The sequence below is a fragment of the Sphaeramia orbicularis genome, chromosome 2 (assembly GCF_902148855.1).
Source record: "Sphaeramia orbicularis chromosome 2, fSphaOr1.1, whole genome shotgun sequence".
In the NCBI taxonomy this organism is placed as follows: Eukaryota; Metazoa; Chordata; class Actinopteri; order Kurtiformes; family Apogonidae; genus Sphaeramia; species Sphaeramia orbicularis.
The window spans coordinates 14,588,872-14,605,567 of NC_043958.1; the positions used below are offsets into that span (position 1 = coordinate 14,588,872).

General features: G+C 38.7%; 1 protein-coding gene across 6 annotated transcripts in view; it reads right to left on the bottom strand.

Annotated features, from left to right (window-relative positions):
• The window catches only part of tns1a (tensin 1a), a 130,015-nt gene that overhangs the window by 74,338 nt on the left and 38,981 nt on the right, over positions 1-16,696 (bottom strand). The window contains exon 1 of one of the 6 annotated variants that reach the window (XM_030156158.1): positions 3,357-3,806. The exons of 4 other annotated variants lie outside the window; for them this stretch is intronic. In XM_030156158.1, coding sequence (XP_030012018.1) covers positions 3,357-3,362 — 6 coding nt within the window. In that variant the 5' untranslated portion in view covers positions 3,363-3,806. Of the gene's footprint in view, positions 1-3,356; positions 3,807-16,696 lie in introns of those variants that run through there. One more of the 6 variants, XM_030156145.1, reaches the window with a different exon arrangement.

Below are 16,696 nucleotides of genomic sequence, written 5' to 3' on the forward strand. Positions count from 1 at the left end.
AAACTCATCATCACTTTTCATTTAAAATGGCATAATTTGTCCAGAATTAGTCCAATTTAAGAATTAAACAGTTTCGTGCTATAGAAACATTCAGATATCTATGTAAACCTTCAGAGGGAATGAGAGTCTATCTTTGTGAAACATTCCTGGAAAAATATTTCACTAAATGCATCAGCTCTTTTCTTAAAAGTACAAGCAATCCTAAAATAGTATAAGAAGCATTGCCATTTCTGTCTCCCTTTCCTAATGCAATACTTTATAATGAGCATCAAAATGTACTACAGAACACAAAAATGTCCTTTGAAACAGAATTAATTTGATAAACATTTTTTTTGTTGAGTGGTGTTGCTTTTGGTAGATATTTCAATTTGAATCCAGACTCAGTCTTTCATTGGTGAGGTTTAGCATCGTCTGGATGACTAACTCTAATTTCAGAGGGGTTTTCACTCATGGCTGGAAAAGGGCTGGTGTATACACAGAAAATATAAATAATTGTTTTTATACAGTTGAACATATTGCCCGCCAGCTGTTTCCATTGCCATCTATCAACACTGAGGCGCTCCACACAAACAGGGTCTTTTAATGGGATGAAAACAACCCTGTGAGGGTTGGACAAATGACAAGCCTGTGACTGGACAAAAAAAACATCCTTTGAAACACACTCAATGGTCGGCGACACGAAATCTGTCAAGCGACAAGTTCTCCATCTCCTTGTAAGGAATCAGTCTTCTAAATCTTGAGGATAACACAAGAAGGGGATATATTTGTTCACATGAGAACAAAATCACTACCACATGGTTAACACGCCATAAATAAGAATAAAAATCAGCCGACAGGCACAAGCCTTCGCCTCTCCTCTAAATGGTTCAGACAAAGTATACCACAACATACAGAAGGTTATTTACAATGAGATTCATCATACTGGATTGCCTCTTATTTCAGCTATTTTGATTGCCAGTGAGCTCAGTTTTAGGTCCAACAAAGTCTCTGACATTATTTCACCTCGAAACCAACATGCCGATGTTGGTTTGAGGCCCAAGGAGACTTCATAAAGTGGACGCGTAAGAGGCCAAAGTCCATGGATCACTGAGGAAGCAGCTATTTTATCATGGTCAAGCCACAGCGAGTGGTGAGTGGGCTCTGGCTTGGCTGCTTCACCCCTCGTATGGTTACAACCAAATCACTGCAAGCTACAGACGACAAAATACCCCATTAAACAAGGAAATGATGAATATCAGATGTGCAATTGTGGCCGCTTTGGACACAGGTTGAAAACCTCCAAATCTAAAAGTCCGCCTTAGAGTTTTATTCAAGAGGGGCATGACCGCATATCATAAATGTTAGATCATTTAATCAGGTTTTCAGTCGTGGGAGAGGGAAAACATTTGGTGCTGATTTCAAACCAAAACTCACCTGACTTGCATGACATTGTGGTACCACATGTAAGAAACAGTTGTACTTGCAGTAAAAACTTTGCAGTTTTTGGATACTTGAAAGGCGGGCTTCTGTGAAAGTTGAAAACAAGCATGTTTTCGTCATTACAGGACTGGAATGTTGGACGTTGCTGATGGGTTTGTTCCGAACGGTGTATGCCTATCAGTTCCTGTTTAATTAAGGGTGGCTACAGGATGCTTTCTCTCATTTGACCACTAATAGCATAGTGAGGCGAGAAAAAAGACAGAACGCCAAGCCAAAATCAATGGTATACACTCTGAAACGCGCAATAAAATACAGGCTTTCTAGCACACAAGATGCTCAAAAGAATAAGTAAATGCTCTGTTAGTGCAATTAAGTCTGAGAGAGCCTGGAGTTGTACTTGTTTCTGCATTTTTCCTGAAAGTGCGAACCTGAAAAAAGATTGCTTTTAACTTGGACTGAATTTTTCTTTGAATCCAATTTTTCTTCTTTGTTTTCCTTGTCACCTTGTCACTTGCTGACAGAAATAAATAAGTGGGTCAGCCCAGTTATGCAGCCTCTTTTGTGGTTGAATCCTAAATGCTATCCTCCCTGGTCACTTTTGCTTTTATAACATTTTTGGGCACATACTTTAGAGCTGACACAGTTGGAGGATCTCATGGTGTTCACAGTTTAACACGCTGTTTGTGTGTTCTTTTTATTAGACCAGAAGAATATTTTCCAAATATGTTTGATATAAGAGAACAACTGGCATAACTGTGCAAAAATGTGACAGAAATAGCTGTTTAGCTGGAATCAGAAAAAAAGATGTCTTCCTTTGAAGCATTCAAGACAATTTTCTGATTTATGGCATTTTTTTCTTGGGATTTCTTGCCAAGGTTTCACCTCTCTGATGCTTCAAAAGATGAACTGCCCTGAGGTATGTTATTAAGGCATGGGAGAGACTGATGGAAGAGACAAATAGTTCAAGAGGGATAGCAGGCGTTCCAGAGCATCACTCTCAGAGAACATCTTTATGTTATGAGACACGAGGGAGACATGAGTTAGGACTCTTTTGGCAGTTTAAGAGGGTTTCTGGGCAAAGTGAAGAAAGTGGTAGCACATTCTCTCTTGAGACTTATGACCAGTTTAAAATGTGTGATGCCAGGACAGAAGCGCTGGGTTCAAGGTTATGCAATGTCTAAAAAAAGACACTTGAAAAACAGCTACGAAAAATGCGGCCATTGCCTTTAAAGGACGGCAATAACACTGCATTCCTTTCTCTTGTTTTGACTCTTTAGTGGGAGACAGGACATACAAGCCTCGCAACCTCTTGACCATTCATGTTTAACTGCCATCCTTATGTTAGCACAAGGTCAAAGGTGAATGATTGCCATCATCAGTCTGCATCCTCTCTCCAAGGTGTCAGAAAGAGAGGTGTGAGAAAAAAGGGAAGAGCAGGACACAAACATGGACAAGAAACCATGCACAGAACAATGAAGCAATGAAATCAAAGAACATTCTCAAGAACATCCTGCTCAATAGACCACTCTTCTTCATATCTCCCACCAAAAAAACAGGCTCAGGTCACGCTGAAAAAGAAAACACGTGTTTGCCCGTGTTGACCAGTCTCTCCCTCTTGACTATGCTGCCACAAATCACTACTCTTCGCGTCATGAAAGGCTCCAGAGCCTCAAACAGCGACTCAAATGAACCCTGTCTATCCCGTTCCCATGGGAGCAAGTTTCCCATGAATCTGCAGCAGACTAGTCTATATCCAGAACATGCATTTTCAGCTGCAATCACACTCAAAACACAACCTCATCATGAATAACAAACACTTAAAATGCTGGTTTCAGACGAATTGACTGAAGTCATGAAAGCATGCAAAGAATTAGGACGCACTCTGATGAACTATGCTGCAGAAAAACAGAGAAAACCAGCTCTGAAAGGCTACGTACCTGCATTCAGTTCCACTTTTTCTCACGCTCCCTCTTCTCTCCCCCTGTGCCTTGTTTCTACCTCTGCATTCTCCCTGCCTTCAGACCCTTCAGACCCCCCTCCAGGAGAAAGAGAGTGAGAGAGGGAGTACCAAATACAGACACTTTTCCTCCTCCTCCTTTGCCCCCCTCTCGCTCAAAACAACAGCAGTAATCCCGAACGCGTGCCAGAGAGCTACTGGAGTCGATTCTGTGTAGAACGTGCGTACACGTGTGGATTTCTGCGCAGCCTCTGGACTCGACCAGGATACTCTTCTTTATACTGCTGGCTTTAGTTCCCCCTGTCAACTGCCAAGAAATTTTGAAACACACTATATAAGGCCAAGAAAGTGGCTTGGGGCTCCTTATGATTCCGGTACCCAAAACGAGAGAGCAAAAGCCGTCCGGGGGCAGACAGTAACTGTATCCCTCTGTATCCCTCCCTCTGCTAACCCGCTCTGTCTATTTCCCTCTCTGTTTCTCCTCCCTCCTTTTCCTCATAGTCTTCTCAGTAGCTGTTGACACATGCTTGACAGAGAAAGCAAAAAGGGAAAATAACTGTCTTGTTTCTGCACTGCAAAAACTCCATCATTTTATCATATTTACCAAAGAATATGTTTTAAGAAAGTGAATGTGTAACTCTATATGCTCTATACTCATTGTTGGTGAGGTGGTGCAGTAGCTTAATCTTGGTCGAGTCCACATTCATAAGGTCTTCTTTCAGAAGAAGTCATATTTTACTCAGTTTTGTGTTGTTCTTGGGCAAAGACTGTGGATTTTATTTTAGGATATCACTAATTTGCCTGTGCATTGTCTAGTTTATTTGTTAACATCATTACTGCAAAACCTCCTTCTTCCAATGCAACCAATTATTCGTTTGCTAATTAAATTTTGACTAACTTCTGATCTGAATTTAGTAGAAGAAGCTGTGTCTGTCTGGAAGGGATTCCTGCAAAACCTTCGGAAGCAACATGTGTCAGTATAAACCACAAATAATGTAAATGTACATCTGTGTGTAAATTATGTAACAAATAATAACTAAAAGCTCAAACATATCTGCACTTATGAATCATAGACAGAGGTAGCCTAAGTTTGCTAGCTAATGTTCTGTGCCAGAACTCCTCTGTAAACTCTTCACCTCTCACTCAGGCACATTTAGTGAACATCAACTCCACATACTAGACACCTAAACACAGTATATGCTTCAGGACACTAGTACCTGTTGCTTGTCAATGAGAGATAATATTCATAAAGTACAGACAAACTGCTGTTCCTCAATGATATTTTGGCTTGAGACTGTTTCTATGGATCCTCAAAAAGTTTTACTAAATTGCATTTTCCAGGAATAGTGTGCAGTAAATACAGTAATAAAGAAGCAGCAGTGGATTTAAAAAGTACAATTCTAAGAGCAATCATTTTCTTTTATTTCTAGACCTGACCAAATGAAGCAACCCCAGATCAAAACACTGCCCCCACAGGCTTGCACCATAGGCACTAGGCATGATGGGTAATGACTTCATCCACTTCCCATCACTCTGGAACATGTTCAGTCTTGACTCATTAGACCACATGACCTTTTTTCCATTGAAATACAGTCCTGCCTTTATGCTCTCTCTATCAAACGGATGGTTGTTTAAGAAATGAGGAGCTACTCACTGAATGAGTTAGGATTAAATTTTTACTTGTTGCCATATGAAACATATCAGTCACTGAAGTAATTATCCAATTGAAGGCTCTTACCAATTTATTTAGTTAAAACCTGTGACAAATTTTTGTTTTGCCTGGGTAGTGTAAAAAAAATAGTTATTATGTGCATTATCATATAAATATGAACTACCACAGTGTCAAGGATTCAGCAATCTTACAGCCTTTGGGAAGAAACTCCTGCAATTTTTTTATATTTCTGAATTGATAGATTGACATTTCCTGTCCAACTCAAAATACCTTAAATGCCCACAACACCTTGTGCAAAAACACACTCAAATGACAAACTATGGGTTACATGACAAGAAGCTCCTTTGCAAAACCAACCTCTAAATAAGATGCTGTATCTACATCAGTTTTACTATACTATGTTGGGATGTGATATGGTCTTAATTACATCAATTTATTCATAATGGCCTCAAATGTCTTAAACTGAACTTATTTAAACCAAGCACAACCTGCTTAGGCAAAATGCCCTGTGACCGCTGCATACTAGGAAATAATACAATAACGTGCTTTTTAGATAATCAGAAAAGATGGGCTAGTTCAACCAATTAAATAAGAGCTACTTCATATAAATAACAGATGGATTTCAAGCCAAATAACTCATCTGCAAAGTCCGTAAGTTAGACAGAACTAAACAGACTGATTACAGGAATGTCGCTGGAAACATAGAACCAGCATCAACAATTAAGTTTGTTGCCTTCCAACAGCTAAGTAGCAAATACCATTGACAAATAGAGACGAATGGCCACCATGCAAGATATTTTCCAGCTCTGTGTTCTTCTAATTATATTTCATTAGATATATAATGGACTGAGGAAAAACTTGACAGTGTTGTGGAACAACAACACAAAAATAAAAGAATTAAAGTGGAATTTTAAGGTAAAAGTTGTTTTTACTTGTAAGTAATGACTTGGGTGCAGAAGCTGTTTAGGTAGCCTTTATTTTAAAGCCAAAATCTAGAAACTCAAACTAATTGTTATGTCAATAATTGACACTGTTCAGGAATAATCTGAAATCCAACTTGCAAGAAATTCACTGAGATGTTAAAGTTGCACCGTGCCATTTTTACCTCTTGACAGCTCCCATATGTGAGGTAGCACATGTATGCACAAATGTCAACAGATATCCCCTCAAGACCCTCTTTTCAAAAATACTTGAGAGGAAAATATTTGCCAGCCTCCCGTTGGGTTTTGCACACTTGGGGTGAACTCAGCTCTTGACCTACAGACGAGGGACTGAGGTAAATTGGGCCATCAGTCATCTGCTAGCACCCGGTTATTAGGCCGCCCGTACCGTTTGTCTGCCAACGCTATCTCCCGACTACTGCGCTGCATCTATACCGCTGAAGGGCGTCGCTATGGAGACATGCTGTGATGGCTCTTTGATGTGACGTGTTTGCGCCGGGGAAACAGACTTGCCTCTGTGAAGGGCTACTGAGGAATGAGAGGGGCTTGGCTATTGCGAGAGTGTGTGTGCATGTGCACGTGTACGTCTCATCATAACCCCACCACCACCACCACACCCCCTCCTCTTTCTTCTTCTACCTTTTCACTTTCATGCTTGAATGCTTACTCTCTTTTCCAGGCCAACATTCTTCAGCACTCCTTATCCTCGCTTCTATGCACGTCGAACTGTGTTTTTGGTTTTGCTCCACTCTCTCCTTTTGGAAGATAAAGTAGATAAAAAAGGACAACCACCATGGAAGGGAAAAAGTTCCAAAATCAAAGCCTAATTTCAACTAAAATCACAATGAATCATCCCTTTTTGCCATGGAAGAATGTACTTTAAATGAATCTAAATTGAACAAAAACGTCTTGCCAATACAGTTTGGAATGCAAAAAATGCTTGCAAACACACTCCCAACTGAATATCTTCTTTCAGGTGCAAATTCTCAAAAGGTGAACATTATGTGTTGTTTCCAGGGCAGATTTGCATGCTGTTGTAGAAATATTATTTTCTATTGAATTTTAATTGGACTTTATTGACATGGTTGCTTCACATATTTTTAAAATAATGTTTTTTGTTGTTATCTGCCTAAAAACAAGTAGCCTAATTTTTGCTTAATTTTGGATCTATATTATTAATATTGATAAAATGGCTCGCAGAAAAACAAAACACATATGTTTTTAATGAAGTTAACATACGATTTCAAGGAATTATCTATTTTTCAATTTCCTGGTATAATTTCTGTCCTAAGTAGGAGAAAATATCAGCAGAGTTTTTGTGTTTCTTCAGTTTATGTGCTGTGCAAAAACAATCATAATGGTCAGGAAAACTGTGTCTTTATCACTTCATGTCGAGAATTAGCTTTGTATTATGGAGGATATGAAATCTATCTTTGAATATTTTAACTGCAAATTTTACACCACCACCATGAAGCATCTATGTTGCAAAGAAAGTGTCGATTTTGGATTACTTTTAATGTTGCACAATGTCGCCTTTATAAATCTCACCCCTGACAAATATCTCATATAAATTTTTTTTTAAAAAGACTACAGCTAACTCTCGAGCTCATAAAAACTGAACTGAACCAAAGCCCCTTTAAAAAGCAATAAAACAAGAAAACAACGAGTCAAAATGAAATAAATTTAAAGTGTAAGTCCAATGTACAAGTTCTGTGTTGTTACCAATAAATCTAAATTTCCTCCAGTTTATTTTGAGTCCAAAGTGAGGGCATGGGTGTTAAAATGGATTGCAACCATCCATCCTGGAATATTAGAGAACTTCGATGTGTGTTTTATGGAGCTTGTGATTTGCTACGGGCCTAATTAAAGGCCTCAGCCAGTTTTCACACATCCACACATGTAAGGATGTGGAATCAAATGTAATGATGCCAGATTGTAAACCACGACCTCAAATGCTCATGAGGTAAAGGCCGGGACTACTGCGATGTTACGGCTAGGCTTAGCCCAGTTTGGAATGTGCATTAGTAGACAAACAAATCTCATGCAAAGACACTTTTAATTGGCAATACTGGTCTGCTAATAAAAGTGGAGGAGGTTTTTTGTGTGAGTCTGACAAAGCTTCCCCTCCCTTCTCTTAGATGCTTTCTTGCACATCAGTGTTTGAGTTACGTAACAAAAGATTGAGCTCTGGCTGTCAGGCACGAATCTTGGACAACACGAGATGGAACAGGACTGTTTTGGTCAAATCACAGCAGAAATATTCTCTGGATTCCCTTCTGCATGACAAACAGACTTTGAGATCTGCTACAAATAGAAATTTGTTTGATGGGTATGCCCAGTCGACTTCAAAGCTTGGACAGCATTTGAGATGGGAAGCACTTTCTTTATTTGGCACTTCTTTTGGTATATTGGGAGAAAAACTGATAACTGATGTAGGATTTAACACAATACTTGCAATATATTAACAGAACTCATATTCAGCACTTCTAAATTATTGTCTCATAATATTGCATTGGAATTTAAGTCAGAAACAACTGATCATGAATCCTGCGAAGAAAAGTACAGAATGTAATGCCCTCTGAAGAATAAACTGCTCACTAGCCAACAGACTGTGAAGCATAAAGGTGTCGACAGGAATATGTTCCCTCTGTTTTTAATGTGTCTCATGTCCTTATTTTATTCTTGGACTGCAACCATGACTCACTTCCTAGCCGTCCTGTTTCACCCCTGGTGCTGCTCCAAGATCTGCGAACATCTACAACTACAGGAAGTGGAACGGGCTGATTAAGGGAGCACTTTGTTCGGCTCCAGCTGACAGCAACAGAGGACAAGTAAACAAGTCCTGGGATTTTTACTTTGACTTGCTGAACACAGGTGCCGATGTCGAACATTGGAAACGCCGTGTTGCAACGAGGGAAGAAATACCGAGGAACTCAGTGGAACTTCTGTTCAGCGTCAGGCCTTGATTCCTGACCTTTACTTTGATCTGCAGAAGAGCCTTGCAACTAATGTGGCTTGAACTTGAAGTCAGTGCTGTAGTACCTTAAAACATGATGGCCACTAAAAGACCCAAATGATTTCACTGAACTGCTCCCTAGAAATACAGTATTTGGACCTTCTAAGCTTTCTGATGGTCCTTTTGTAAATCATTCCTCTTTTAATAAGATTTTAAAGCAAATAAAAAGCTTTGAGGTCTACCTTTGGCCACTCTTCCGCCCAGTCAAACTTTTGGAGCTTCTGTATATTGAATTAAACCACTAAACTAAATCTACAATAGTCGTTACACAAGACAGTTGAGGAAATTAAATTTTTTACTGTGTCAGTAAGTTAGCAATGGTTGATGCCCCATTTTAACATTACATTTAGTCTATACTTGTAAAACAACACCATTTGGCCTTCCACGGTGATCAAGAAAGTAACATGAGACAAACTCAACAAAGAACATCTGAAATTATGTTTTTGCTCAAATGTGACTTTTATATGAATAACTGCTCTTGCGGACTTACAAGCCATCTTCTAAAGTCTAATAGTTTCTATTTCAACTCAACTAAACATACTTTAACCTTCTAGCATCCATCAGGCTGCAATTGCATGTTAATAAAAATCTGAGTTACTCTTGAGCCATGATTGAACTGATTGACCGAGTCAAGGTTGCGTTATACTCACATGCAGAAACACAGAACTTAGAAGATGTTCCCTTTCAAATGACATCAAATGCATTCATTTTAGCCGTATAGTTTTCCTGTGATAACCTGGACCCTAACCCCAAATGAAGGTTCCATGAAATATATGGATGTTAGAAGGTTAAGGACCTCCTCAAGTGTTTTCCTTTTTCAAGTTAACACAGAAACACCTGGACCACACAACCTAACCTCCTAACCGGCATCTATCTATCTTGCATTAGATTTCCCAAACAAATTTGTCTTGTGGGTGAAATAGAGTTGTAAGAGCAACACATATGGCATGTCAGACCAGACCGCATTTTGTATAAAGAAAAAAAAAAATCACAAACATGTAAACAACATTTTATACAGTCGAGCCAAGGCAAAACTGAAGCAGACAAATCTCTCCCGCATTTCTGTTTACATGAGAAATATTCAAACTTCTTGCGCTCTCACTAGTCTTGTCCAACCCCTTCCCATCATTCCTCTCTGCCCCTACCTTTCCCTGCCAAACCTCGCCTGGGTCTTCCAACCCGCTGGCCCAATCGAACAGCACAAACCACTGCAGCGGCATTCCAGGAGGCTCCTCCAAGACATGCCAGGGATAAATCATAAGGAATAATGAGGGCTTGTTTCCATGGTGGGTGAGAGAGAACAGAGAGCTTACAGGCGCTGTGTTATCCAGTCAACATGAGAAAGCACACATGCTCATACTCATCTCCTCTCATACTTTAGTGGCGTTGGTGCCAAATCGAACAGCGAGCCCAGAGAGTAGGTGTGTTCATCCACATGCAATCCAACAGGTCATTCAACTGAGATGTAATAGGAAACATCCCCACAATGCACTCCAGGTAAACTGTGATTATAATCATACAAATAAGTCAGTAGTGGGTTGTGTAGATGGTTCAGCCACAATGTTACAAATGAACTGCAGGTAAAGCAGCTTTCGAGTACCATCTAGTTATTAGTTCCTGTATGTTTTCAAATGTTACTTGCACAGTTTTCCAGGTGGTCATGAGTTAAATCCTTGGGGAGTAATAACATCCAAAATGGTCCATGACAGTGCACACTCAGTTCAGTTCAGACTAGACTGGGGGGTCCAGCTAAATGGACACATTCCAGCCACAACTGACAAACACAGTGAGGTTAAAGAAGGACTCTCTCAGCTGGAACTTTCAACTGTGATGCCCCTGAAGTCAGATTCAGAAAATCCAACCAGCTTCAAAATTCAAGATGGCTGCTCTGTGCATCAAGAGTAGTAAAAACTGTAGTAGCATGTATTTAAACAAATGATTGGTTTTATTTCTCTCTGTTTAAATCAGATGTACACAGTGTCCTGTCAGTGTGCAGATACCACTAATGCCTTATCAACTAGCATTGCTAACACTGACTAACCTGGCTTTGACTTTGACTTTGTACTGGAACACATTCAACTCGGGTGTGATTCCATTCCAAGCTCTTACTTCCAAGGTCAATGGAACACAGCTGTAGTTTGACGCCATTGCGAAGTAGTGTGGTATCATGAGAATTGTTTTCAGGACCACTGTAATAGAATTCAACCTAAAGTGACTCATGTTTACAGATTTCAGGTATGTTTTTTGTAATACACTAAATTTTTATTCACATATTTGCTGACATACTGTATATTAACACTATGCCATGTCATATCAATGAAATAGCTGCAAGTACCAGTAACTAACAGAATGTTAAATGCTAAAATAACATTGACTGAGTAGACTTATGTTACGATCCACATTAGCTTGACGATGGTGGTCTATCGTAGTACGCTGGATCAGATCATCAAAGATCAAAGAATCAGTATGTATCTGGATTACTATTATTTACAATTCTGTCCAAATAATAATGAAAAATATATGCATTGTAGCTCAAATCCTGCTGTGTTACTGCATCTATGACATATTTTAATGTGAAAATTATTTAATTTTATTTATTATTTAATTTTAATTTGTGTTGCAAAAGCTTCATAGTCAAAAGGGAATCGTTCGGTGCCACACTCACATCATTTTATCCAGTCAAAGCGATCGGCAGAGATCAAATGAATCAAAACGCCTGCTGCTTTCAGCCTTTTTATTCCAATTCGAAATCTGTTTGATGTGATTTATAACATAATAATTTGCATGCACAGCTTAAGAACCCACAGCAGATTTGAAGACCATACACACCAGAGTCCACCAGACAGCCTCAGTCTCCAACCCACCACTTGGGTGTCCGGTTATTTTGCTAGACATTGGGCAACCTTCCAAGAACCCCTGTCCAGACGAGCCTCCACCTCATCATCGCCACCCATAACAAACACATCAAGGTCGTCGAAATCTGTCTGCGGGACGAGAACGCACCCGTCGCTATGCTAAAATGTCCTCAGGGATCCAATAACAGACGTCCGCACAGAGATGGTTGCGGTCGGACGGAAAGGAAAACAGAAGAGGAACTGTAGCCAGAAACATTTAGCCGTTCTTCATCAAGACATATTAGCAGACATCTGTCTTTTGGATGTTCAGAGGAGACATTTTCATACGCTTTAATGATTAAACCACATGTGGCTACAGATTTTCAAAGATTACCAGAATGAGACTGAGAAAGAGAAACATAACACTAATCGTCCCACCGACAACAAAATTACAGGGACGTCGGCATAATATTTTATGGACTTAAAAGGTGAAATAAGTCAATTTTTTTCAACGGAGGCTACAACATCAGGCTGCTAGGCATTTGAGTCCTGAAGCTAAACAAATGGCTGTAGAGTTATCTGTATATTTATTAGGAGAAATTACAACCTTTTTTCAGATCTTAAAGACATGCTGCACCGGGAATGATTCCGACTTTCTACCAACTTATTAAGTTGCAGCTTCTATCCATTTGGAGAAATCATTAAAGGCCATTAGAGATGACGAACAACTAATTTTTTCTGTTGTAAAAAAAAAACAAAACATGACCATTATCTTACAAATGTCCTTTCTGCACACTAGTGCAGAAAAACAACTACAAAGTGGTGTCAACACTCAGCTTCTGGTGGACTTTAAACTATGAACACCATGTACTTTAGACAAGAATATTGGCGAGACAAGTGAAGTTATAAACTAATGATTATGTTAAATGGGCAATAACAGACATGTGCAAATCAGAGCATGACGGCATTGCTTTCCAATCCCTTCATTTTCCCAGTCCACACACCAGACTTGTTTTTTTAATCTATGTATTAGTGACATAAAATACAGATTACGTATGGCTGAGTACAGTCTCAAATGCCCATTTTGTAAAATATTCATGTGGACTTGGCATGAATCTTCCCCTGCAAACCCATGGTGCAACCTACATTTGATGCAAAAACATGGAAGACTTTTGCTAGAACCACTGTTTGGTGTGTCTGCTCTGGGCATGAAATCATAATTATGTATATTATGTTTCATTTGTGCAAACTAATCCCCTTAAATTTGGAAGTAACTAAGCATAAATACTCTGTCAGTGTACTTAAGTAGAGTTTTCAACTATCTAAACAATTTTATGCATTCAATCCCTAATTTTATCACAGGTTTCTGTAACACCTACCCCTTGCATTTACAAAACATACTGACTTTACTTTTAGTTTTACTTTAGTGAATTATCAGTCATTTTTATTTTGATGACCATCAGTGTTGATCACACAGCAGATATAACGAGGTGTAAAATACATAAAATTGTAAGAAATGTAAAAGACTGGTTTGGAAGAAGGTTGACGTTCATTATTTTTGTATGTTGTTGTATTTTGCTTTTACTGACATAAGGTTTATTTCACTTTGGTTTACTTTTTTACTAAAATATGTACTTCTCCATGAGTAAAGAATGCATTTATGATACTTTTACCATTTTTGAATCCTACACACTGTGCCTTTAATACTGTTTTATGTCAAATTACAGATATATGAGCATGATTATTAAAGAAAATCCATTTTAAACCATGCAAATTATCAACTAATTATCACATCACAATTTTTGACCTCATCAACCATTTTGCATTGCTGTTTTCCATCTGAATTCGGAGTAAAATAATTCCCACGTCCAGACACATAAACAAATTACATTCATCACGTGCAAGGGTGTGTTGCGGAGACAACGTAAAAAACATTACAAATGTCTTACATAGAATGGTAGATCCATTTCTCTTCATTACACCATCATTAAAATAGTATAAGGCCCATTAAAATGCCATAAAAACACAGAGATGCTGCATAAAATGTAATAACACTACCATGGTTACAGTACAGCATAAAAAGGGAAGTTGTGGCAGCTTGAAATAATAAACACATAAAACGAAATCAGTGTAGCACAGCAGTTAGGGCTATCTTCACTTCTGCTGAACTGCAAACCACTGGCGACAATCTCATTGTACCTCATGATAAATTTACGGTTCAAGGTCTGCCTAAATCCACACTCCTATTTGCACAAACTCTTTGCTTTTCCGCACTTTTACTGCCTGAAACAATGAGCGCGCCACTTCCACACTGTGCTCTGTTTATTTTTATTCGAGGGTCATTTCACTGGATAAAGCCAACATAAATGTTTACATCCGAAGGGAAACCAATTTAGGGATTAGCCAAGAAGGATTAGTGCAAAAGTGCAAAAGTTCTCATTTGTCTTGCGATGTTTGAAACATTACCTACCGCTGCTTTTCACACAGTGGTCTAGTTCTTATTATTTTCTGTCCTACCGTTTCTCCTCTCAGACACACACCTCTTACATCTTTTCCTACAAAACATTTCCTGTCCAGTGTCTGTCACCACCACAATGAATGACTCATGACTTTGGCTAGCCTGATTATTCCCCCCATTGCCACCGCAAATGGCTTCGCCTGGTTTTTGAGGTATTCAGACATTTTTTTCCCCCTCTTGCATGTTTTGGGAACACACAGCTTTTGTTCCTGTCGTAATGTTTGGGTAGAGAGATGGCTTTGGAAATGTTTTCAGAGGGGGGCCAACATGAGAGGATGCAGGAATTGGGAGGGAAAAGAAAGGAACGGAGGGAAGAAGGGAAGAGATTTCAACATTTTCCCCCCACCAGTCACAACTCAAACCACTAAGAATAACCTTGCTGCGCTCTTCCCCTCCGCCCTTTTCCCTCCAGTCGCATTCATTCCTCCCTTCCTTCCTTCCTTTTCATTTACTCTCACCATGCATTCTTCCCTTTTCCACTGCAGATTGGGATCAAATATACAGGGAGGAGTGGGACTGTGAAGAGGTGGAAATGTGGACGAGACTTGGTGAACCACATGGTTTTATGGTCCCACATTATTCAGTTTGCAGGGTCGTGTGTTCAAGATATGAACAAATGTTTAAAAAATGTTTAATTTAATGAAAGCTCTGAACATGGTACAGGTAACATAAAGGAACAATGACCTATTTCAGGGTTAGAGTTAGGTTTAAGGGTAGGTTTGAGTCGTGTTTTTAAGTTTAAATTTAGTTTCATACATGTGTAAAACAAAAAAACTATAAGATGTTCCATTTCAACATGCATATCAACCTCACACTTCTTCTGTTATAACCCTATCTTAGGATTTTAGGGCACATGAAAAACAGTGAATATTTGAAAATTTTCATATTTGTGGCTGTTTCTGGTCAGGTACATCAAAACTCAAAGGTGTTTTCAGGGTTTCAGCATAGAAATACTGATGCCTTCATGTTCTATGATACAAGTATCTAATTACAGCTACTATTGATACTGTAAGAGCATATTCTTTATGTAGTATTTTAACAGGTTATTTATATCTGTGTCCGTTTAAGAGATTAAAATGGATGCATTCATTTTTACGAAAATTGGTACGTGCACTGAGTGAGCGAATATATTCTACATTTGAGTTTTTTGTAGCTCTTGATTGAGAACGAATCAAATAACATCTGAAAATCAAACGTTGGATCACTGTGCAATGAGCTGTGAAAAATTCACTATGCTGTCACATTGTCAAACACGTCAAAATCAGATTGATACTTGATACGTTACAAGTTTCTCAGCCTTTTTAACTGCTCTTCAGTTCAGCGTTACTCTTGAATTGAGGCAGTTTGAGCAGTAGATGATCACTCAGGGCTCAGCTTCACTATGTTTTTCAATGAACAAACTGCAGAATATGCATTGTTCCCTTGCAATTTATATTGACATTATAATTTTGTGTTTAATGCTGATGTTCTTGCGGCTTTTTAACAGACACATATGCAGCTTCTTCGCTTTTCACCTTGATTTTCTTTAAAATAACTTAATTTTGATACTGGCAAAGTGCATATGGACTGCACAGCGACACAGCATGAATATAGTGTGTCATTTTCAGCTGCAGCTGTTCGGGATGCAATGGCAGAATACCTGTAAGTCATAATAAGACAGCTTTTAGATTTTTTTAGCCGAGAATATAGTTGTTAAGATTTATAATTTATGGTCAATTTATTAAGATTAAGTGGAGATTTCCAAGCTGTTTGGCTTTTTAAAATTGTTTTGCATCACAACATGATGATGGACTTGTTGATGCAGCAAAATTCTACACTAACCAATCTCTGATCTGCATGATTTCATATCATGTTTTTAGACCTTGGTATGTTTTGGCATCTGATGATGGTACTTGTTCTCACAAAACCAAAAAGTGTCAAGTTAAGGTAAGTTGAGGCGATACTGTCAGTAGAAAAGGGGAAATAGATCATAAATGGGACCAGTGTTTACATCCCTTCTCAGACGCATTTTTCATTTACAATCCGTAACTTTTTAAATAAGTTTATTTTGAGGTTCTTTACTTCACTATATTTTCAATTTCCTCTTTCATTGAGTAAAAAAAAATCTTCATCATTTTACGTGCCAGAAAATTATGTGATCTCCTACATCAACACAGCAAGTCAGTCGCTCATTCCATGCTAGGCGGTCAAAATGAAACACCACAGAATTAAACTGGACTTTTATAGACCTAAATTTAGATGCAAGTGAACCTGAATCCCAGTCATGTTCAGATGAGAACGACAACTTCAATCTGCAGCATAAACTTTGTGCAAAATATGGAGATAGATGAATAAATCTG